Source organism: Adiantum capillus-veneris, chromosome 23, assembly GCF_014529385.1.
Source record: "Adiantum capillus-veneris isolate H3 chromosome 23, ASM1452938v2, whole genome shotgun sequence".
Classification (NCBI taxonomy): domain Eukaryota; kingdom Viridiplantae; phylum Streptophyta; class Polypodiopsida; order Polypodiales; family Pteridaceae; genus Adiantum; species Adiantum capillus-veneris.
In genome coordinates, this window is record NC_140953.1 from 6,661,351 (window position 1) to 6,686,398 (window position 25,048).

The 25,048-nt window shown below is 45.5% G+C and overlaps 1 protein-coding gene and 1 pseudogene across 1 annotated transcript in view; both read right to left on the reverse strand.

Annotated features, from left to right (window-relative positions):
* Window positions 1-3,535: 3,535 nt before the first annotated feature.
* LOC147427372 (uncharacterized) overlaps window positions 3,536-25,048 on the reverse strand; it is a 61,087-nt gene continuing 39,574 nt past the window's right edge. The window contains exon 3 of the mRNA XM_086497343.1: window positions 3,536-4,599. Within this exon, the coding sequence (XP_086353469.1) occupies window positions 3,938-4,599 (662 nt within the window). The 3' untranslated portion in view covers window positions 3,536-3,937. The remainder of the gene's footprint in view (window positions 4,600-25,048) is intronic.
* Window positions 12,954-13,797, reverse strand: LOC147427373 (uncharacterized; annotated as a pseudogene).

The window sequence follows — 25,048 nt, forward strand, 5'->3', positions numbered from 1 at the left end:
AAAGAAACCATGCCTCCTACATGATAACCATGTAGGATCTCACACGAGATTTAAGGCTGAATGTTGTAATAGAAAGAAAAAATGTGAACAATGTAATCAAAACACATTGCAACAACGTAAACTTGTCAGAAAACACAACCATATATAATGCACGATAACCATGGCTGACCATAAATGCAATCATAACCATAACCATATAACAACTTGACCATAACTATAACCATGACTAACCATAACCTTAACCATAACAACGACCTGTCCAAAACAATGATGAATCCAAAACAACCATAACCAAAACCAGATATAACCATCATCAAAACCATCATAGATCAATGTCCAAAATACAATGCCACACTACATATTTACAAAAAAGACTATTGTTGCATAGAGTAGCCATCGTCAGAATCAGCACCTGCACATGTACACAAAAGGATAAATAATTAACAAATTAGAGTGATATTAATTAGTTAATCTCACATGTACATAAAGACCAAATAGTTTGCCTCAACTGTCTCACCTCAATATATCAGCGGCGGCTGTCTAAGTCCTGCCAATACATAGTCTCTCCTCCGGCCTCGAGATCCTCTAATAGAGGAATCAATCTTCGCTTATATGTAGTGGTCTCCTTGTTGCGTGTCAGTGTCCACTTCACTGCCAGATTCTGCATTTTATTTAAAACATTGTGTGAGAAGGTTTTTGCATTCCTGAAAAAATGCAAAAATGCCATCCGATACTCACAAACTCATAGCGGAAGGTGTCGAATCCCTCGTTGCCGAGGTGAGATGTACCCCTAGAAGATAGGCAAATCTGTGCGGTATCTCTCTGTTGTCTGAACCTCGTGTATGTCGACTCCTCCTCCTCTCTGATCTGCTGCCATGCCTCGTGTGGGATGCGACTAGGCTTCGAATGGCCTAGCCTAAAACATCGATGAGCATGATCTCGACATTGTTTCATGGTGTCCCATGCAACACTCATGATCCACCTCCTGGGAACCTCCTTTGAACCCGGAGCCAGGCTTGTACTCTCAAAGGATGGACTCCACTATGTAATTGATCTTGTCGTGATCCTGCTATGGCCAAGGATCCATAATGTTGTTAGCAAACTACAGCTCTGCAAGTTGGCAAATCCGCTGTCTGATCTCAGTCCCGACCGCATCAATGTCGGGTTGGCCATCCTCTCGTATGTGATAGATCTTGGAGGCACTGTGCTCGTGTGTCCCTCAAGGTGTCCGAGGTGTGCCTAGCGGTGTGCTTGCATCCGAAGGGGTCGTGAGCGAGGAGGGGTCAAAGCATTTGTAGCCTCTCCCCCACAGCAACCCCCACCTCCACTCGACGACTGCCAAGAACATCGAATGCGAGCATGGCTGGGAGATGCGCCTGCTGATGCGGGAGGAGTAGCAAGGGGCACTGTTGATGGACCCATAGACCCCTTGGGCATCAAAGCGGCTGTGATCTCGGACCTCTACCGCCCACTGGTGTCACACCTACAGGTGCCATAGCCTCGGATGTCCAACGTGGTGGTGTTGTACCAGTACCGCGTGCTACCCAATATTGCAAAGCTGTTGCCATCTGAGTAGGGGTCATCTGTATGACGAAGCCCATAAAGTCGATCTGGCTCATAGAAGTGGGATCTGGTTGAGATTCACGCATATTGAAGTCCTGCACCACGAAAGACAAAGAAAAATTTAGAAAAATTACATGAGCTATATACAAATGAACATGTCAAGACCAACACATACAAGCATCGACTAACAATGCTTCGGTTGTTCTTGAAAACAGATGGTGGCACGCCGTCATTTGTCTTCGGCTTGAATGCTGATATTGTTAGTGCAGCATGATTGAGCTTGAGCCCTTGTAGCTTTGGCGCCGCGTACCGAGACTTAGCTGCTACCTCTTCTTCTTCAGATTCAGAATCAGAATCATACATTGAATCATACTCAGAATCAGAGTACCGCTGCTTGTCTTTATGTTGAGGTTTTCGGAGGGGCGCTTTGTTGCTATGCCTTGAGCTGCTTGGCGTAGGCGGGGCTGGTGAGCAGAAAAGAGATGTTCGGCAGTGAAGGTTTTCACTTGGAGTTTTCTATGTGGGTTGTGAGCGAGGCACAATGTTAGTCTTGAAATTAGCTTCATGTAGACGGTCCTGTATGTTTGGTTGAGGGGAGACTCGCCTTCAACTTTGAGCATAGTAGGGGCCTGTTGCGTTTTAAGTTTGGCTTCACCGTTGATCGCTGACTTTGTGGGTTTCATAGGCGGGTGTGAAGTATCTTTGCATAAGATGTTTAAATTCATCCCAGTTATCGCAGCATTTGGCTTTGATATCGTATAAGTGCAACATCCTTGCGTCTTCCCCCAGAAAAGATGATGCTACACTTACCCACAGTTTTCTACTTGTTCTGCATGATGTGAGATATGCTTCTATATCAGCTATCCACTTATGAAGCGTCAGTGCATTCCGTTTGCCATTGTATTTTGTTCGTGGCGGTAAGGGCCTTCGACGCCCGCTTGATGCAGCTGATTCACTCAAGGATGAATTTGCTTCGCCGTTGCCGACGTGCCGTTAACCTTCTGCTGTACCTTTCATCTTCAGAATCAGATTCCGAGTCGGATGTTTCAGATTCCTGCTTCCCGCGAGCATCGTGTTTTTGTCACCTGTGTTCACAAAATTTATGTGTGGGTGGAGCGGTTGCCTTGCACTACAAGAGGTTGTGTGCTCTTGTGACGCTGTTAGCGACGGAAATACAATGGGTTTTTATAACCCCCGGCGTCGCTAAAACCGTCGCTAATAGCGTCGCTACGAGAGCGTCGTTATATAGCGACGCTCATAGCGACGGTTATAGCGACGTTTACACAGAAGTCTATAGCGACGCTACAGAGCCATAAATAGCGACGGTTATAGCGACGCCCGAGAGAAATTTTTTTTGGTGGCAGGGCATTGAATGCCCTGCCACCCATCAACCATATTGTACTTGATTCACTTTTTAAAAAAAGTGCAAGGGTAGATAATAGACCCAAAATAGTCACCCACAAGACGCATTGTTTGCAAAATTGACAAGCGTAAAATTGACAATTGTACACATCATAGGCAAAATGAATTGATTGGCAAATGTAATAATGACAATTGTACAACATCATAGGCATAAAGAATTGATTGGCAAAATGAACTGCGGTGACAAATGTAATAATATACATGGTTCAAAAAGACGTATAAAATCCGTCTCATGATACATAAGCTATGAGAAACCCTAAACTAATGCTATCTAGCTACGGCTAAACTGACGTCGTCTAGTCAGACGTCTCATCGCGTCCAAGCGGCGTATCTGTCGGATTCTGCAAAAAAAGATAATAAGACAGCTTTCAGTAAGTATAAACATATAACGACATTTATAAAACAATACAAAAAATAGAAAAGAGTAAACCCTAATACTAACCATGCCGCCGTGAGAACTGAGAATGTCCATCAGGGCGTTTAAGCCCTTCCTGCCTGCGTACTCACGCTCGTACGGTGTGGGATCACGTCCTGTCATCGACCACTGTCAAAACATACAAAGAATTCATTATGTTAGAATTAAAAAACTCATAAACCCTAAACTATCGAACATAAAGAGCAATGCGAAAACACTTATAAAATCGGCCTCAAATGATGCCCATCCACCGCTCCCCAAGTGGTGCGAGCTCCCTGCCTCTACTCGCGCTCTGGCTGCATCCTTTTGTTGCTTCCACTTGTCCGGATTCTCGCGCGCTGCTTTCTTCGCATTCTTCCAATCTTCTTTGGCCAGCCAATCTGGCTTGTTCCACCCATGCTTGATTGCTTTTTGCACTTCGGAACGCTTGTGTTTGCAATATTCGCGCATTCGAATCTTCATCAGGTCTTCATTGAAGCGCTGATCCCATGTTGGAACGGGAAACTCATCATGAAGTATGCTGATGACTCTGTTTTTTTAATCACTTGGTACTTCACTCCATTTGTTTAGTATGTAGTGTCTAAACAGCTGAGAGCAAAGACCACGCATGCGCGAGATCACCTTCTTGCCGTCATCATCCATGATGATGCCGCCGCTGAAGTCGACGGAGTAAGGTAAGCCCTCTGGCCGGTGACGCGTGAACCTGGGTGTCCCGGCAGGGGTCTCTAGCGGCGTGTCGATGGGGGTACGGACGTCAGGTGTCTCCACCGGCGTCTGGGCCCTGAAGCGAGGAGTGTCGAGTGGGGTGGCTCCTGGCGGAGTAGGTAGAGGTGTGTAGCTGCTAGGAACAGTCAGCCGTGCAAAACCTGGCGTAGATGGCAATGATGTGGCTGGTGTGGGGGTGGGCAAAGAAGGGGAGGGTAAAGAGCCTCGTCGAACACGAGGCGGTGTGGAGGCATCGGTGACGGAATCCCCACAACAACCGCCACCGCCACCGCCACCACTAGAGCGCCGGTGTCTAGACGAGTGTGAAGCTCGTCTCGTCGACGCCGAAGCTTCGGAGCGCGCCGAATGCTCCGAAATAGAGGGAGATGCGGATGGAGTAGGAACGCGCGATGATGCGCCAGAGCGATGACGCTCCACGTACCACTGTCTCTGCTGCGGTGACAAAGAAGAAAGAAACTCCTCATCATCCATACCTGCATTAAACACACGAATATTTAAACTTAATATTGAATGAATAGAGTAGACAATGACGCAAAGACCATTAAATACAATGACGTAATGACGCATATAAATACAATGACGCAATGAATTGAGTGATAGAAGAGGCAAGTCGAAAACTCAGAATTTTCAATCAAAAGATGTGAGCGCGAGTAGAAAAGAGCGTTATACACCATGGAAGGTACTTAGAGAGCCAGAGCTTTTACAACACGGAGCAAAATTGTTCAAATACAATATTTGTGGCTTTAAGAGATCTCTCTCTCATCCTCGCATAACTCAGCATAACTTCCTATATCTATATAGAGCTCTCCGTTTAAACACATATCCTCTGTTTCATTTTGTAGCTCCTCTGCATGCACCCCATATAGAGTAGTAGCATCTTGATGCTCGTCTGACACCACCGCAGCGGCTTCTGATTGAGCATCTTCTCTGATCTCCTCCATTGATGCCGTTGTGATTGGCACATGGTAGCCTTCATACGTCCTTGCACTACGAGGGGCTACCTCTATGACGTACCACCAGTTTGATGTAGACTTTGTAGGATGAAATATTACCTGCCAGAGCCACATAACTTACATGAGAGCTTTCAAGCACATAACTTGTAAAAGGGGGATGTTAACTATTTACATACTTACTTGTTCACAATGCTCGGGTAGTACGAAAGTCTCTTAGGTCAGTCCATTTCTTAGTAGAATCCACCTCAAGAAAACCAGACTCTCCTCTACGCACAGTAGCGTTGCGACCCTCCATGATTATCTTGAACCATTGCACGTCGAACAAGTCGACAAAAAATCCTCTGTAATCGATCCTCAAAATCTCTTGCAGCGTGCCGAAGTAAGTGAGTTCCGCCACCACAGGATCTGCATCAGAGGAACGTCGTCGACTAAACTGTTCAAATTTTGCCATGATTCCACAATCTTGAGTAAAACGCTTTTTGTCGATTCGTTCCACCCTAAAATGTCGACCTTTACACCATGCTGCTGTGTATGACCTAAATCTAAATCTAAATATAATTTAACGTAAGTCTACATCTAACCTAATCTTTAACGTCTTTTGGGATAGTTTCCTACGACGTTAAAACTCTCTTCTTCTTGTGTGTGTGTGTGTGTGTGTGTGTGGGTAAACCTAAATAAACCTAAGTCTAATCTAATATAACATAAATCTAAATCTAACGTAAATTATGTTATATTAAAAACAAAGAACTAAACTAACAGGGATTATAAGAACCTTAAAACTGATTTAATACATAATTTTTCACATAACTCGGCAAGAGTTGGCATTCTCATCACTAAAGATGTGAGAGTTAACTTCCGGCGGTGACGCTGCCTCATCTCCATCCACATCTGACGACAGCAATTGGCCCTTTAGACCGTTCTTGCTCTTGTTACTAACTTTGAAGTTGCTGTTGAATGACTAGAGGTTGTCTAGATGGTCATTGTGTCGGGGATGTAGTGACTCTTGCCGCCCTGAAGATTCACCTTCCTCCCTATCTTCTGAAGACATTTCACCAGTACTTTTGGATCGACGGAGCCCACCATGAGTGAAGGCAGCAATACCCTATATTCCATTGAGGGCTTTCTTCAACCGCTTCATACAAGCATCGCAGTCTATGGAGACCTAAATCTAATCTAATATAACGTAAATCTAAATCTAGCGTAAATAAACGTAAATCTAATTAAAAAGAAACCTAAATCTAATTTAATTTAACTTAAATAAACCTAAATCTAATTTAACGTAAGTCTACATCTAACCTAATTTTTAACGTCTTTTAGGATAGTTTCCTACGACGTTATAACTCTCTTCTTCTTGTGTGTGTGCGCGTGTGTGGATGTGTGTGCCAATAAAAAGAGATAAATGGTATAACCTTTCTATCACCCATGCCAAGTATGATAGATTGGTTATGCCATTTCCCTCTTGAATAATAGGTCTTGAGTTCAACTCCTCGTCGGCTAGATCTTTAGGTCTTTTAATTTTAATTAGTTTCCTACGACGTTAAATTAGTTTCTCTCTCTTTCTCTCCCAATGTGTGTGCGTTTTTTTGTTTATGCATGTTTTCTCTCTCTTTTCCTCTCTCAATGTGTGCGTTTTTTGTTTATGCATGTTCTCTCTCTCTTTTCCTCTCTCAATGTGTGCGTTTTTTGTTTATGCATGCTCTCTCTCTCTCTTTTCCTCTCTCAATGTGTGTGTGCATTCTTTATTTATGTATGTGTGTGTGCGTTTTTGTTTATATTTGTACTCTCTCTCTCTCTCTCTCTCTCTCTCTCTCTCTCTCTCTCTCTCTCTCAAAAACACTATGTGTGTGTGTATGTGTGTGTGTGTGAGAGAGAGAGAGAGGGAGAGAGAAAGAGAGGAAGGGAACATGAGAGTGAGGAGAGGGAAGGAGCATACCTGGCTCTCCTTCCTCTCTTCGTGTGTGTGTATGTGTGTGTGTGGAGAAGAAAGAGAGAGAGAGAGAGGGGGAGAGCGTTACCTGCTCCTTGCTTGAGGGTGCCGAAAAACTCAGATCTTAGATCTGAGTTTTTGGGCGCTCTCTCTTATTTTTTTAGCTCAGTCGGCGTCGCTATGAGCGTCGCAAATTTCTTTGTAAATTTGCGACGCTCATAGCGACACCGGGAAATTTTTTTTTGAGCGTCACTAATATGAATAGCCTCTTGTAGTGTTGGTCTGCTTTGTAGTGATTGCCTTGACAAGGCCGGTTTTGCTTCTACTCTTGCTGTTTGTTCCGTCAGGTTGATTTGGGGCCGTTCCGATTGCCGACTGAGTGGGGGTCTCCGATCTACGTATTCCCGTTGCATGTGGCGAGAGTTGGTTGACATGGCATTTCTGAGGTTGGTTGGCCGTTTGTGTGTAAGTGGGCCGGGTGGGTGGCCGTTTATGCGTGCATGGACCGAGTGTGTGGCCGTTGATGCGTGAGTGGGCCTAGTGTGAGGCCGTTGATGCGTGAGTGGGCCAATGGACCGTTTGTGTTTACGTGGGCCGACGGGGCCGTTTATGCGTGTGTGGGCCGAGCGTGTGGCCGTTTATGCGTGTTTGGGCCGATGGGCCGTTTCTGTTTGATTGGGGCCGAGGGGCCGTGGACATTTTGAGACCAATTTGCCGATGTCTGCCGTTGACGCCGCTTTCTTGCCGTATGTCGCCGAAGGGTGGCCGCCGCGTACAGAATCACCGGAGGGACGCCGTTTGATGTTGTTGGGCCAATGGGGCCGTTTGTGTTTGGGCCGCCCCGTACCGAGTGCCAGAGGGGCGCCGTTTGATGTAGAGTGGACCGCCGACGTTTTGTGTTTAAGTTGGGCGGATGGGCCGTTTCACTGCCATCGCGCCGTTTTGAGGGCGGAAGGTCGGGACGTGATGTTGCCGATGCGCCCTTTTGTTGGCGGGAGGGTGGGGCGTGTTGTTGGAGGTGCCGCCGTTTGGTGGGCGGGAGGGCAGGACGTTTTGTTGGGGACGTGCTGTTTGGTAGGCGGGAGGGCGGGATGTTTTGTTGGGGTCATTCATAACATCTTCTCTGATGCACGAATCGGCGGAAAGCCACAAACAATCATGTTGGATACAGGTGCAACACATAACTTCATGACCCCTGAATGTGTAAAACGCCTTGGGCTGCAGACTACACAATCGGTGGAGACATCTGTAAAGTTTACTCAGGAATCTCATGCTCAATCAATGGTCGCGACTCACCAGCACGAGTAACCATGCAAGTGGGACATTGGAAAGGCAAGGCATATTTTCTAGTCGGGCCTATGGATGAATTTGAAATGATCTGTGGCATGTCCTTCTATGAAAAATACGTTCTTAACCTCTATGGCCTAAAGATCAACCGCATGTCACTGCTAGGAGACGAAGGGCCAGTGTTAGTCTCGTGTAAACGGCTGCCCGTGGAGGACACTCGCACCCGCTTGTGCAGCCGAACTCCAACACCTGTTACCCCGGCCCCACAATTACGTCTAATACTTCTCCTATTATTCAGCCACACCCAGCCCCTCCTCGTCTCCACTTAATGCAGGCCAAACAACTTCAAAAAGAGATGAAGAAAGGGGAAGAGGTACACTTATGCATTCTACGTAGAGTGGAGAAACAACAAGAAGAAAGTCACCTCCCCATTGGCTCTCGGGCAAAAGTAGGGGTTGCGGAAGTGATACCAGAGCAGCTGCAGGGTTACCACCATAACGCAGTGTGGAGCATCAGATTGAACTAGTCCCCGGTAGTAGTCCACCATCTTAGGGACCCTATCGAATGAATGACACAGAATTATGAGAACTGAAGAAACAGCTAGAAGAATTAGAAGAGGAGGGTTTCATTCGGCCAAGTACATCACCGTACGGGGCTCGAGTCTTGTTTCTGAAGAAGAAGGATGGGTCTATGTGACTGTGTGTCGATTACGTCCTCAATGCTCAAATAGTCAAAAACATATACCCAGTTCCCCTTGTGGATGACTTACTAGATCGTCTATGTCATGCAAAATATTTCACTCGCATCGATCTACGCTCTGGGTATCATCAAATCCGCATCGCCACCAAGGACATTCCAAAAACGACTTTTCGCACTCACTACGGTCTACATGAATGGCTGCTACTCAGTTTTGGTCTCACAGGGGTCCCAGACACGTTCTGTCGAGAAATCGATGACAGTTTCCGCGACATGATGGATGACTTCTTGGTCACTTTTATTGCCGATCTCCTCATCTATAGTAACACACTAGAGGAGCACCTGGAGCATCTACGGAAGGTTTTTCAACGTCTCCGCGAGCGTCACTTGTTTGCAAAACTGGAGAAGTGTGAATCTGCCATGCAACAGATTGAATTTTTAGGCTTCATTGTGTCAGCTGATTGCATCCGAATTGATCCGAAGAAGGTCGAAGCAGTGATTAAGTGGACACCACTTACAAGCACACGAGAAGTTCATGAATTTGTCGGCTTCTGTCAATTCCCCCGAAAGTTCGTCCGCGACTTCAACAAGATTGCTTCCCGCCTAACGGACATCATGAGCAATCAACGGTTTAAGTGGGAAGACATAGAAATTGTTGCATTCGAAGCATTGAAGGTGGCTATGTGCAATACTCCAGTCCTTAAACTCCCTGATTTTTAGAAACCCTTTGAAATTCACACAGATACATCCAACATCGCAATTGGCGGGGTCTTGATGCAGGATGGTCATCTAGTAGCTTATGGATCTACAAATTCTCAGATGTCCAACAGCGGTGGTCCACGCATGAAAAGGAGATGCAGGTGGTGGCTCATTGTCTGCAAAAATGGGCGCACTATGTCAAAGACAAACATACCAAGGTCTACACAGATAACATTTCCCTCAAATACTTCCAGACACAGCCAAAACTAACACCCAAACAGGCCAGATGGCAGGATACAAAAGCAGAGTTTGACATTGAACTTTTACATAAGCCAGGAAAAGCCAATGCAATGCCTGATGCTCTCAGCCGACTTCCCACCGTAGCAGCAATCACAACCTTCAGCAGCACACTCAAGCAACAAATTAAAGATGCTCAACAACAAGATCCGGTGGTTCATCGCATGCGTAATGATTTTCACTCAGGTAAAGCCGCAGTTGGTCTCTACAACATCAAAGATGACATCTTCTATGCTCACAATCGCATCTACGTCTCGAATGATGAAGTTCTAAAGAAGAGTCTCCTTTTTGAAGCACATGATTGTAAACTGGCCGGTCATGGGGGTCAGAAGAGGTCTTTTGAGAAACTTAAAAAGGACTATTTTTGGCCAAAGATTGAAGATGATGTCATTGAATATGTGCGCTCCTGCCCCACCTGTCAGCTAGTAAGAGCACAACGCGTAAAGCCGGCCGGCTTACTTCACACAATGCCAATTTCTTCCCGACCTTGGGATATGGTCAGCATGGATTTCATAGTAGATCTTCCACTCTCCAATGGCTGCATTGGCGTAATGGTGGTTGCTGACTATTTTTCAAAGCAAGCACACTTCATCGGAACAAAACCTCCACTCACAGCCTACCAGGTGGCCAAGCTTTTCTTCTCTAAGGTCTTCAAATATCATGGGTTACCCCTTGCCATCGTATCCGATCGGGATCGTCGCTTCTTAAGAAACATGTGGAGAGAATTGTTCAAACTTCTAGGCACCCAACTTCGATTTTCATCAGCCTATCACCCTGAAACAGATGGCCAAACTGAAAGACTAAATCAAGGCATCGAAGACTTCATTCGGAGCTATGTCAATGCAGATCAGAAAGACTGGGCTGAATACTTGGATGTGGTGGAGTTTCATTATAACAGTGCCATACACAGTGCCACTGGTTTTACGCCCTTTGAACTGGCAATTGGTAAAGAGGTCATTACTCCGCTTGCACTCGCCGCGACAACATTGAAGCAGGTGACATGGATTACGAAGAGTTCTTACACAAATGGGCATGTCTTTACCATGAGATGTCCAAGTTTTGATTTCCCGTTTTTGGATATATCAACTGTTACAAATGCTCCTAAGCCACATTTTTTGAGTTTATTAGCATATTGTTTCAAAGTGTAGGCTATAACAAGATCTCGACCTTAAAGTTCTTTTTTGTGATATGTGCATCGTGGAGCCTTCTCGGCCGTCTTTTCTCGATGTAAATCTTGGCGACCGCTTGTAAGCATGTTTTTCCAGGTCTTTCCCACTCAGTAGGTCTCTTTAAGAGAACGTGTCTATCTCATTCTAATTTATTCGTAACCCATAGATTTGGGAATCATGAATTCTAATGGAAGAATTGTATCCAAGCTATATACCATATTGAAAGGTATTACACCAATGGCAGTTTTATGGACTACTCTCTAAGCCCATAAAGCATAATGAAACTTTCGATCGAATCAGATCTTGAATTACTCATGATGTTGGTGAGTACCATGTATGGGACTTTTTTTATATACTTGGCTTGACCATTTTCTTGTGGATGATATGGTGCGTATTTGCTATGGATCATAATGTCTCAAATTCTCATGCGGCAAGAGTGGGTTTTGTGTTACCATGTGTCACAATAACAGCTACAGGGTTATCAACTTCATTTGCATAAGCTTGGATCATATGTGGCGGCTGCTCTTGATTGAACACACCCTTCTAAATCCGTGCTTTTACTCTAGACCCTTCGTAGATCAGTCCGTTGTGATACCCACGCAAAGGCGGTTTTGTTGGGACGGCGGGGTCGGACCTTTTGTGTAGGACGGGTACAAGGTGAAGCCGCAATTTGAGTGAGAACACGTGAAAGCTTTCAAAGGTGTATATTCTAGTATGAGTTAACTGGATAAAAAACCATAGGAGCTTCCTGGTATGGCAAGGGGTTTGAGGTAGGAAGCATAGACACTATCTTGGTGAGCCTGACCACTGTTGTAGAGCCTTAATTTATAATATACGTACGTAGTTCCCTCTCTCTTTGTCTCGCTCTCGCTCTCTCTCTCTCTCTCTCATCTCTCTCACATGCATGTGTGTGTGTGTATATATATATATATATATATATATATATATATGTATATATATATGTATATATATGCATGATGTTATACACAGTGCTTGCACACATATTATTATATTAGTCCATTGCTTTAAAGCACCAAGTCGTACATTGTGATACGAGCGGAGGCGGTCCGCCTTTATTTAGGATGTGGCAGCCATGTACTTACGCTATATTATAAAAAGGTTGCACTGGGCGGAACCAGCTGCACCTTGCACATAGTAATTAATTGGGCTGAGCAAGACGCTGCTTTCCGTCGGTGACAATTAATTGCTTGTTGGCATGGTTGTTCCAGACCGGAGCGTTCTTGCTGTTGTAGACGACGGCGTTGGCATCATTCTCCAACACCAGCCGGTATTCGTCGCAGACCTGTGGGCATGAGCCATGGCAGTTAAACGATCAGCTTTAGAAAACCTAAAATGGACCTCCACTTGTGTCGACTTACTCCCGATGTCCATGCTTATTGCATTCAGAGCCCTCCGCAAACATCCACCAAACTCTCCAAAACTTTGACCATAAAGTGGGACTTCAAGAGCAACATGCTGAAAATATTCACCTTAAATATGAAAAAGTTCCCGTCCAAACACATCTGCATTTCCACCATAGCAAGTAAAGAAAAATGCATAATAAAAGTTAAAAGTGGCCAGCTTTTGAGAGTTGTGAGAAACTTCAAATAGAAAATTATCACACTGAGCAGCAATTTTTCTTGTCTCAAAAGAAAAAACAAATGACAACACAAGAATTAGGACAAGATAGATATTACAAATGGAGGAGATCAAATATTGATGCGAAAAGTTACAATTTTGGGGACGATATTACATATTTATGCCAAAAGTTACGATTTTGAAGAGCAACCCAAAATGAATAAAACCAAAAAACCATTGCATGGCACTAGGTAAAGCTGAAAGATCCTCCTCATACACCTTTTTTGTTGTCTTTCTTTTTTGCCTTAGACCGTGTGTTGTGGGAAGGAGGGCAATGAGGCTCACATGGAGGAAAAGGGGCTACACTTGAAGGGGTATCATTTGGGAGGGGAAGAGGCTCCACTTCATGCATTAAGCCAAGTTTTTCACACATGAGCTTCACACTCCCCTCCAAGTGAATGCATGCGAAGGGACGTGTAGGGCTAGTAGCTTTACAGGGTTGGCCAAAGATCATTGTTTGTGTGCGAGAGATGTTCTTCTGGGCAACACTTGTACCGACATCTTCTTCATAAGTCTGGCCATAGCTCACCTTGTTCTTCGAGGCAGTCTTGTTCAACAACAATGTGGTGTCTTCCTTGCTTATAATTGGTTGATTTAGTGGAGGAAAATAAGCCACATGAATTCCTGTTGCTTTGCTTGATTTTTTGGAACACCACAAGTCCTACTTAGCACCCTATCTACCATGCTTGGTTCCACAAACACTTTTGGTGGTATGGAGATCTCTGTTTGCACCTCCACATTCACAAGGTGCTTTTCTCCAGCTCCCTTTTCTCCAATATTGAGAGTAGCAAAGCCTTGTACAACAACCGAGATGTCTACATCTGTACCTTCTTCATTAGAATCAGAAGATATCACCGATACCGTCGTGCCGGAAGGAACTCGGCTTCGCTGTCTTCTTCGTCTTCGTCGCCGCTGTGAAATCCTTTGTGGAGCTAACATGGTTTCACCTTTGCCATCAGAACTAGAGAGCACAACCATGGGTATATTTCCCGGTATGTCGGTCCCCATCTGCACAAAAACTTCATGAATGAATCAAATTGAAAATGCTCATTTAAGCCCGCTTGGATACTAAATTCCGGCTGCCCTAAATTCCTTCCTGCGAGAATTATGAGCTCGTCGAAATAGAGCTGCCATCAACGACCCTCAGGAGGGATGATTTAAGGCTATCCTCACCCTCTATGAAAGTGCAGATGCCTATGTGTGCATTTACGGATTTGTATGTCCTTCACAATGCCCCACCCCTTAGCCCTCTCTCTCTCTCTCTCTCTCTCTCACACACACACACACACACACACACACCTTGAATGGCCGGGTGGCGGGGGTGGAGCTGCAACAGGCTGGAGGTAGGGGGACGGGTGAGGGAGAGAGAGAGTGAAAAAGGCGAGGAGGCAGGGGAGACGGGGAGTTTTGCTTTTTTAATGATAGGAAGTGACGGCCATGCACGAGGGGGGTTGGAAAAGGCGCGTGGCCACGTAGGAAAGGAGAAAGAAGTCAGGCGGGCCACGTAGGAGCTCTGAAGCCACGTAAGGCATGAGAGCTCGGGTTTTATCCTCAGCCGACGTGTGGGGTGTCGTGGCTGGCCCACAGCACGTTCTTCTTCCCGTCCAGCACCACAAGCCGGCCATCGGCTTGCATGCGTGCATAGAAGCCCTTCTTCCAAGTGGCCTTGGTGTCTGTGACGACCCGTGAGTTTGGGCCGTCAATGTGGAGAAGCGTGGTGGGCGCGTTTGCGGAGAAAAGGGCCCGGCTCGGACGGGACCAGCTCGGGTCAAGGTGCGTTTGTCTTCAAGGGGCCTGGCTCGGACGGGACCGGCTCGGGTCAAGGTGCGTTTGTCTTCAAGGGGCCTGGCTCGGACGGGACTGGCTCAGGGGCCCGGCTCGGACGGGACCGGCTCGGGTCCTGTGGGTTGCCTTCAAGAGGGCCCGGCTCGGAAGGGACCGGCTCGGGTCGTGGGGGTTGCCTTCAAGAGGGCCCAGCTCGGACGGGACCGGCTCGGGTCGTGGGGGTTGCCTTCAAGAGGGCCCAGCTCGGACGGGACCGGCTCGGGTCGTGGGGGTTGCCTTCAAGGGGGCCCGGCTCGGACGGGACCAGCTCGGGCGGAGTTGCCTTCAAAGAGGCCCGGCTCGGACGGGACCGTCTCGAGCGGAGTTGCCTTCAAAGAGGCCCGGCTCGGACGGGACCAGCTTGGGCGGAGTTGCCTTCAAGGGGCCCGGCTCGGATGGGACCGGCTCGGGCAGAGTTGCGTTTCTTGGGTCGACGGCCGTGGTGCCTTTCGCGGGTCTTGCGTTCCGGGTCCCTAGCCCCACGTAGCCTCAGGCTCCCCCGCACTCACGGAGGGTCATAGCGTGCCCTGGGAACCTTGCGCGGAGTCCCCACGGTGTACGAGTGCGTGGAGTGAGGCTAGCGTGTCTAGGTGGGGGGTCCCCTCCCGTGGCCGTTTTCGGGAGGCTCATACCCCTTATATACACCCCCGGTTGAAGAAAGTTCGACGTCCTCGTCGAACGAAGGGAAAAGAGAGCTTGGCTATGCATGGGCCAAAGGTCTAAGGGGTGCATATAGTGCAAAGTGCGTGAAAACTGTACCGGAAAATGCAAGTAGATAGCATGCTTTGTTTTTGTAATTTTGAAAATAAAGTGTGTGTATTTTTGTGGTTTTTGGCAGAAGGCTGAAAAGGTATGCTTTGAATACCCAAGTAGAATTCCCCATACTTGAGCATTCCCCAAAAGGTAACCCGGAGTGCGCGGAGCCACCTGCTGCGTTGGCCCGCGCAGAGACTTTTTTGAAAGTCGAATTGGAAGTAAGGTCCGTCGCAATGCAGCCCTTGCGAAGTTGCAAGGAAACTCACCGTCATTTTGACGCGCGTTGTAGACTTAGGCTGACACCAGCTTTGGTTTCCAATCGCTGAATCTGGAATCGGGTAAGGTTACTTGGTTAGATTCAGTCTTTAGGTTGAAGTAGCTTTGGTCGTCATAACACCATGAAGGCTTTGGCTGACTCTTCAATCGTCAAACTGATCCCAGTTGGTCCTTGTGTGGACGTCATTTGGAGGGCTAGCTCGGTGCCCTGTGGTCTCTTGTAGACTTGAGTGGGTCTTCAGCTCAGCATGGGCCACAAAAGTGGCCGGGCACGACGAGCTAAGTTGAGTTAGTCCATCGCGTTTTTCTCTTTTTGATTTTGTTATAAAGAGCCCTGCCTGGCTCGCATCTTTCCTTTATGTTTTGGAGTGTGACGGCCCGAGGGTTGGGCGCGTCACGGGAACGGGGCCTGGAGCTCTGGAACGGGGGCCTGGAGCTCTGATACCAAGTGTGACGACCCGAAGGTTGGGCTGTCATGCGGGAGTGGCTCTGATACCAAGTGTGACGACCCGGGAGTTTGGGCCGTCATGCGGGGGTGGCTCTGATACCAAGTGTGACGACGCGGGAGTTTGGGCCGTCAATGCGGAGAAGCGTGGTGGGCGCGTTTGCGGAGAAAAGGGCCCGGCTCGGACGGGACCGCAAGGTGCGTTTGTCTTCAAGGGGCCTGGCTCGGACGGGACCGGCTCGGGTCATGGGGGTTGGCTTCAAGAGGGCCCGGTTCGGACGGGACCGGCTCGGGTCGTGGGGGTTGCCTTCAAGGGTGCCCGGCTCGGGCGGAGTTGCCTTCAAAGAGGCCCGGCTCGGACGGGACCGGCTCGGGCAGAGTTGCGTTTCTTGGGCCAAAGGTCTAAGGGGTGCATATAGTGCAAAGTGCGTGAAAACTGTACCCGAAAATGCAAGTAGATAGCATGCTTTGTTTTTGTAATTTTGAAAATAAAGTGTGTGTATTTTTGTGGTTTTTTGCAGAAGGCTGAAAAGGTATGCTTTGAATACCCAAGTAGAATTCCCCATACTTGAGCATTCCCCAAAAGGTAACCCGGAGTGCGCGGAGCCACCTGCTGCGTTGGCCCGCGCAGAGACTTTTTTGAAAGTCGAATTGGAAGTAAGGTCCGTCGCAATGCAGCCCTTGCGAAGTTGCAAGGAAACTCACCATCATTTTGACGCGCGTTGTGGACTTAGGCTGACACCAGCTTTGGTTTCCAATCGCTGAATCTGGAATCGGGTAAGGTTACTTGGTTAGATTCAGTCTTTAGGTTGAAGTAGCTTTGGTCGTCATAACACCATGAAGGCTTTGGCTGACTCTTCAATCGTCAAACTGATCCCAGTTGGTCCCTGTGTGGACGTCATTTGGAGGGCTAGCTCGGTGCCCTGTGGTCTCTTGTAGACTTGAGTGGGTCTTCAGCTCAGCATGGGCCACAAAAGTGGCCGGGCGCGACGAACTAAGTTGAGTTAGTCCATCGCGTTTTTCTCTTTTTGATTTTGTTATAAAGAGCCCTGTCTGGCTCGCATCTTTCCTTTATGTTTTGGAGTGTGACGGCCCGGGGGTTGGGCATGTCACGGGAACGGGGCCTGGAGCTCTGATACCAAGTGTGACGACCCGAAGGTTGCGCCGTCATGCGGGAGTGGCTCTGATACCAAGTGTGACGAACCGGGAGGTTGGGCCGTCATGCGGGGGTGGCTCTGATACCAAGTGTGACGACCCGGAAGTTTGGGCCGTCAATGCGGAGAAGCGTGGTGGGCGCGTTTGCGGAGAAAAGGGCCCGGCTCGGACGGGACCGGCTCGGGTCAAGGTGCGTTTGTCTTCAAGGGGCCTGGCTCGGACGGGACCGGCTCGGGTCGTGGGGGTTGCCTTCAAGAGGGCCCGGCTCGGACGGGACCGGCTCGGGTCGTGGGGGTTGTCTTCAAGAGGGTCCAGCTTGGACGGGACCGGCTCGGGTCGTGGGGGTTGCCCTTCAGGGGCCCGGCTCGGGCGGAGTTGCCTTCAAAGAGGCCCGGCTCGGACGGGACTGGCTCGGGCGAAGTTGCCTTCAAAGAGGCCCGCCTCGGACGGGACCGGATCGGGCGGAGTTGCCTTCAAGGGGCCCGGCTCGGACGGGACTGGCTCGGGCGGAGTTGCGTTTCTTGGGTGGACGGCCGTGGTGCGTTTCGCGGGTCTTGCGTTCCGGGTCCTTAGCCCCACGTAGCCTCAGGCTCCCCCGCACTCACGGAGGGTCATAGCGTGCCCTGGGGAACCTTGCGCGGAGTCCCCACGGTGCACGAGTGCGTGGAGTGAGGCTAGCGTGTTTAGATGGGGGGTCCCCTCCCGTGGTTGTTTTCGGGAGGCTCATACCCCTTATAGTGTCGGCCGCCCACAACACTGTTCCGGTACTGTACTCCACAAAGTTGCCATCGTCCTGCATGATGAGCTCGTAGAGAGAGTTGTTGGACGTGAGTCGCTGCCCCCTGGTCAGCTCCTGGTTGCAGTAGAGGACGTTGGATCCAGCGCCCATCGTATTATGCCGACTAATTACTACTAATTAATTTGATGCGCTATCAGCTAGTTATAAATTCAAGTACTCGGAGCAGGCACGAAGATATTGATCAGTCGGCGCTCTGCCGCGTGTGCCTCGCTTGAAGACGTGCCGCCCTTTATTCTGGAATCTCGTTTTCGCCCCATAGGCTACTGCTCCTTTTGCGACACTTTATACTCCCACCCCATACTGCGACAATGAACAGAGAAACCAAAACTTTTCACAGTGGTCTTTGAACAAATTATATACGAGAATGAGGGGGCAACAAAGAAAAGCTCATAAGAATATAAACCAAAGGCCTGTCTAAATTCATCTCCACCGCCCAATCGTACATAACTAAAGGGGTGGGCCCCTGCCAAAGCATGGAAATAGGGAGTTGGGAGATTATATGGCAAGTGTGTTACAGGGGGTTCATATGGTAAGGTGTTTGTATCCAGCCCTAGTTGCACATAGGCCCTAGTTGCAATAAATTCTTGAAGATAGGGACAATTTGAGAATGAGAGGTTCAAGGACAGTGCATCTATTTTGAGTCATTAAGTAATCTAATTTTCAAGTTTGTTTATGTCACATTTCTCTCTCTTTTGAAGCAGAAAGGGAAAAAAGGAGGTTGGTTCAGTGCAATATATGTGGCTCGTGCAGAGATGAACATCCTACATCCCAATTTCTTGCTTATCTGACGTAAAATAATCTACCACCGCCTCAGGTTAGAAAATGGTGCTCAATTTGTTCAAAATGGACAAATCATGAGGCACAAGAGTGTTATGGCAGAGATGTCAAGGAGGAAATCAAAAGTATTATCAGCGAAAGCCTTCAATACAACCTCACTTGTGCCCACAATCTAGATATCAATCTAGGCACATGCAAGCTATGCTTGGAGGAGATAAAGCTTGACTTTTTGGCTTTTTGACTTTTCAAGTTTGTTTGGAGTTTTGGATATTTCCGATTTGTTTGGGGTTTTGAATAGGTTTTGTGCCTATGGGAATATTACATGACGCCTTGTTGTATAAGGGCCAGCCATGTAAGAGGGTATCCATGGTGGATGATAGTAGTGCCATACATGTGGATGGGCATACTTCCACAGCCTTGCTCACGGTTGATGCCGGAGAGTCCGGTTGTAGGCTTGCCGGATCCGCGTTCGATGGTAGAATCGCCGCACAAGTCCCATATACTCAAGACCCTGCTCAAGGTTCTTCCATTGAGAATTCCTGCGAGTGAACTGAAAAGAAAGAGTTGAGAGAGTCCTAAATATACATCCCCTAAAGGTTCTTCAAATTAGAATTTTTGCAAACTATTGGTTAAGGAAGTGTGGACAGATGTTAACTATTTGGGAGATACTATAACAATCCTACATCATTCATAAAAAGAAGCCATATCCTAAAATTATAGAAAATAAAATATATGACAAATCAAAAGAATTCTAAGCCTTCTACATACAAGACACATGAACTCTACAAGAGAGTATACATTTGTACAATTTGAGGGACGAGAGAGAGAAAGATCTTCGTATGATCAAGACATATATAATCACCACATGATATATCTACTTTGCATGATCATGTATTAAACAATCAAGTTATAAGAAAGAGAGAAAAGTACTCCTTGACTAAGCTCATTTTGTTTTCAAGACCACCCATGTGCTTGCTGTGTACATCTTTGTTATAGTCATAAAATCTTGTATGAGTAGCTCTTCCTCTCAACCACCCTTGAGCTATCCAACTCTCAATTGCAATCATTATTTTTTTCTTAATTTCATTCTTGCTCACAATCCCAATCTCATAGAAATCAAGTTGTAGACTCGTGTTCTTTGTCACAATCTTGTCTTTGATGATGTGAAACTTTTAATATTGGGGAATGCCCTAATTTGTTTCAGCCATAGCTCTTGTATCTAAACTCCAAATATACATGTAGAGGTACTAAGAACCATGATAAGAGATTCAATCGACAAGGTAGCATTGCCATTCTCAATCTTGAGACCTCCCCTTCATAGAGGTTTGTTGGTAATAAATATATCCCCTCCTGAGAGGTTTGATTTCATACAAGATATCCCCTCAAATGAGGTCTTCTTACATTCAAATGTAGTTTTATATAGGTCCAATAATCTTGAGAGAAGGCTTTGAGAGAATAAGGGTCTTGGTATTTGAACTTAACAAAACAATCATCGTAAATGTTGTGGATTAGGATATGAAGATGGCTCTGAAACTTCACGCCTTGACTATCATCATAATTGTCAGAGCCATCTAGATTTAGGTTGTAGTAGAGACCTTGTGCTGATGTGGATGCATGATGGTCCTCATCCAAAAACATGGTGGGATCCTAGCTAAGTGGACGTCCTTTGGAAGGATAAGGAGAAGCCTGTGCGACATCAGGACCAGAAGAGCTATTACCCCTCCAAAACAAGGATCCCAACAACTGGTACCCCTTGATTGAGACAAGCCGTACACAAACTGAGGAGTGTATATGTGATGGCAGTATTATGGTGATTCCTAGGTAGAAGCCATAGGTATGGGATTTTGTGATGGGCGAGGTGTTGAAAGTGTGGAAGGAAACATTGAAGATTATGTACTTGGAGGGAAGCTTTGCACAAATGGCATCTGCATATATGTGGGCTTTGGTAAGATATCAGAGGTGGCCAACTGCAGGGAGAAATATCTACCAAAAAGGTCCTGAGTAGTATGCATGGAGTACGCTCTCAATATCAGCATTGGTTGGAATAGGTCGAGAGCACTAGAACTATCACCACCATGGGAGGGCTATACCTAGTAGAATACAATTAGACTAGTTAGGTACATGGGTGTGATGTCTATTTAAAGTCCATTATTGGTCTTACCCCACCCCCTTGGTCACATCTCATCTGGTGTAGGATTCTCTAACAGGTTGTGAAACAAGTCAAAGTTATGATCTCTTCCCCTAAATTCACTTCCCGATGACATATCTACATCAATATAGTATGTGGAACCTTAAAGAATGTCTTATCCAAGAACCTATTCACTATAAAATACTCTAGACTAGTGTCTGTATACTCCCATACTTAGTGTCTATATACAAGCATACATACAGAGACGTGGATATAGATCATGCATATAGAGCTAGACAATGCTATTAGAGCTAATCAAGGGCTAGTAGTGCCAATAGTATAGAACTATCCCTTTACATATTATTACAGTCTCAATTGTGGTAAAATCAAGGGTGAAACTTGATCATGATGCCACGTTAGAAAAGGACCATACACAAGAGAAGGCATTAAACTATCAGGTACTATGCTTCCATACATAGTGTCTATATACAAGCATACATACACATACCTGGACATACACCTAGATATAGACCTGGGAATGCATGTAGAGCTAGATAATACTATTAGACCTAAGTAGGGGCTAGTAGTACCAATAGTATAGAGGCATATCTTTAGATAATATCACAATCTCAATCATGGTAAAAACAAGGGTACCCTTCGTAGTCCATACATGAGTGGATATCACAACCCTGCACACAAGCATAGATATAGATGAGAGAGAAAGACAAGAAGCCTTACAGTCTTCTTGTATATAGTAGTCTTATACTCTCCATCAAGACCTTGTCATTGGGTGATATAAAAGCCACCATCAATCAGCCTCTTGTCTTCTTTTGATCAACATAGACTTCACAGGTCTACCTGTATGTAAGATGTTCTAACACTGGTGCTGCCCAAGATTTGTTTCGACCATAACTTTCTCATCCAAATTTTGAACATAAATGTTAGGTACTCAAAACGATGGGAACGGGTATGATCGACATAGCAACACGGGCAACAATCCATAATTCTCCTTATTTTAACTCTACAAAGCATTTTAGATCGTGCATCAAAAAAAGAATTTTTCTCCCTGCCCACGATTTATTTAGCATATTTTAAGCTTTCTAGAAAGTAAACCTCAATGTTTTTTTCCCCACATCTAAGAGGCACAACCATTGAGACTTTTCTTTTCCGTATCTTGTGCTTTGAAGTTAAGTTGGAAAGTCACCCCACTTATTGGGTCCACATATCCATAGTTATTCTAAGAGGCACAACCGTTGAGACTTTTCTTTTTTGTAGTCTCTTGTGCTTTCTAGCAAAAAATTTAAATTGAAAGTCGCCCACTTATTGGGTCCACGTGTCCATAGTTATTCTGTCACTTTTTCCACACTTTGCACTCACACGATTCAACTATTATCTAATTAATTACTACCACATTGTGGAAACATATAGCACTCTTTGCATTAATTTATGAACATTGTTTGTTTATTCAGCCCTTCTAATAGTATTACAAACTATTCTTGCAAAAAATAAGAATTAAGAACAATTTTATACACAACACCCTCTTGGATTTAAGTAACTCCAAAGAACCCTTACAAAACCAGGCCAGATTTAATTTCTTACAAAACATGGTACTTCGACTTCTTATGCACAATCACATGTAAGTTTTTCGAATCCAAACCATGATTCAAAAATTTATACCCTGATCACTCAATAACTCCACTAGATAACCAAATTTGGTGATAATATTTTTGTGCAAGAATTTGGCTCCTTGGTTTTTAAGGCTTTTGGCTCTGCCCATTTGGTATAGTACTATGTAGCCACCACTAAATAAACATTACTACTCAACCATGTGGTGGGCTTAAAAGGACAACAAAATCTAGGCCCCACTCCTCAAATGGACCTAGTGGTAGCACAGTGGGGTAGGTTCGTTGAGCCTCTGATAGGGATATCACATAATCATGCATGTCGCATTGCATCTCAAAAAATAGTAGGCCCTCAGAGCCGGGCAGTCACAACACTTTGCAGGCAATTACTTCTTTGAAGAAGTGACTAGCTCTTATGCCCTCATGTGCCTCTCAAAGAAAGACTTCTTTTTCATGGCTTGGCACACATTGACGAAGAATATCATCAGTCGAATGGAAATAAAGGTGCTCTATAATAACTTTGAAGTATCAGCTTTGGAGTGCCATTCATTTGTGCTTGTTTGGTCGAAATACTCAAGGAAGTAGTCAGTTCGCAACAAACATAGCATCTCCTCATACCAATCCATGGGTTGGATGGTACCACAAATAATGAAGCATCTGGTAGGTCATCATCAAGTCATGTTCCTTGAACGCCTTCCAATAAATCACCACCCTCTAGCCGTGATAGGTAACACATATAGCATACTGTTTTCTAGTTGTATGAACCATAGTGACCTCAAAATCTGTCAACATAATCACCCAACTGGAAGATTTTTCATGTTGGATTTGCTTCCCTACCAGGTACAATAAAGCTGAGTGATCCACATGAAACATAAACTTGTTGCAAAGTAGATAGTGCCAAAACTTGGTGACGGAATAGATTGAGAATGTCATCAGCCAAATGGCAATAAAGCTACTCTAAAACAACTTCAAAGTATTGACTTTGGAGTGCTAGTTGCGGTTGAAATACTCAAGGAAGTAGTCAGTTTGCAACAAAGAAAGCATCTCCTCATACCAATCCACAGGCTGGATGGTGCCCACAAATAATGAAGCATCCAGTAGGTCATCATCAACTCCCTTGCTTTGAATGCCTTCTGGTAAATCACCAACCTCTTGTCGTGATAACTAATATGTACAGCATATTGCTTTCCAATTGTATGAACCACAGTGAATCGAACTCAAACTCTGTCAAGATAATCATCCAATGGGAAAATTTGTCGTGTAGGATTTGCTTTCCTACTAGGTACAATAAACTGAGTGATCCACATGTAGGATTTGCTTTCCTACTAGGTACAATAAATTGAGTGATCCACATGAAACATAAACTTGTTGTGAAGAAGATAATTCAGAACTTGGTGACGAAGTAGATCATGATGAGCGCTTCTTGCTGAATAATAGAATAAGCCCTTTCAACTGAACTTAGATGCTGACTTGCATAATAGATAGACTAAACCAAATTCTCCACTTTTTTCTTCTTGCATAACACCGAACCAATTGCCACATTCAAGGCATTCACAAAACCATGGAGTGGCAAATGCCATTGGGGAGGCTGCACAATCGACGCCTTGGAGAGGATTAATTTTTAGAGTACGAAATGCCTTGTCACATTCCTTGGTCCATTGTAGTTTCTTTAGTTTCAATTGCTCATTTAACAATATAGCTATATTGGCAAGATACCATAACATACAACCATGGCACCGAGCTTGCCCTAAAAATTGTTTGAAATGCCTTGTCACATTCCTTGGTCCATTGTAGTTTCTTCAATTTCAATTGCTCATTTAGTGGTATAGCTATATTGGCAAGATACCATAGCATACAACCATGCCACCAAGCTTGCCCTAAAAATTGTAGAAGCTCCTTCACTATTTGAGGTTGTTTTGATAGCTAAACTATGGCCATTCTAGCAAGATCTACAACAATTCCCTTGGCTGAGACAATGTGTCGTAAGAGCATGCCGCTCTTAACATAGAACGCACACTTGAGGGTTTAAGGCCTAGATGAGATTCACAACACTTGTCAAAGCACCGTCAAATGTGATCTAGATGAGTATCTTGAGTGCCAAAGACAGTGAAATCATCCACAAAGATGCCCATAAAGAAAGCTAAAAAAAGGCTCAAAAATTCAAGAGACAGCTAGAACATACCCATTTGTAACAATCTTTTGTATAGATCAAAGTAATTAGCTTAGAAACTTATTATTTTGCTCACTATATCCATTTTAGCTATGTACGATTTGAATTTTGAGATTCTAACTTGAGAAATGAAATCTTAAGCATAGCTATACCTAGGGTAGGAATTAATCGATACTGAGATCAGTAAATCAAAATCATGAATTTTGAGATTCTAACTTGAGAAATGAAATCTTAAGCATAGCATTACCTAGAGTAGGAATTAATTGATATTGAGATGGTAAATCATAATATCCAATTGCAAGTC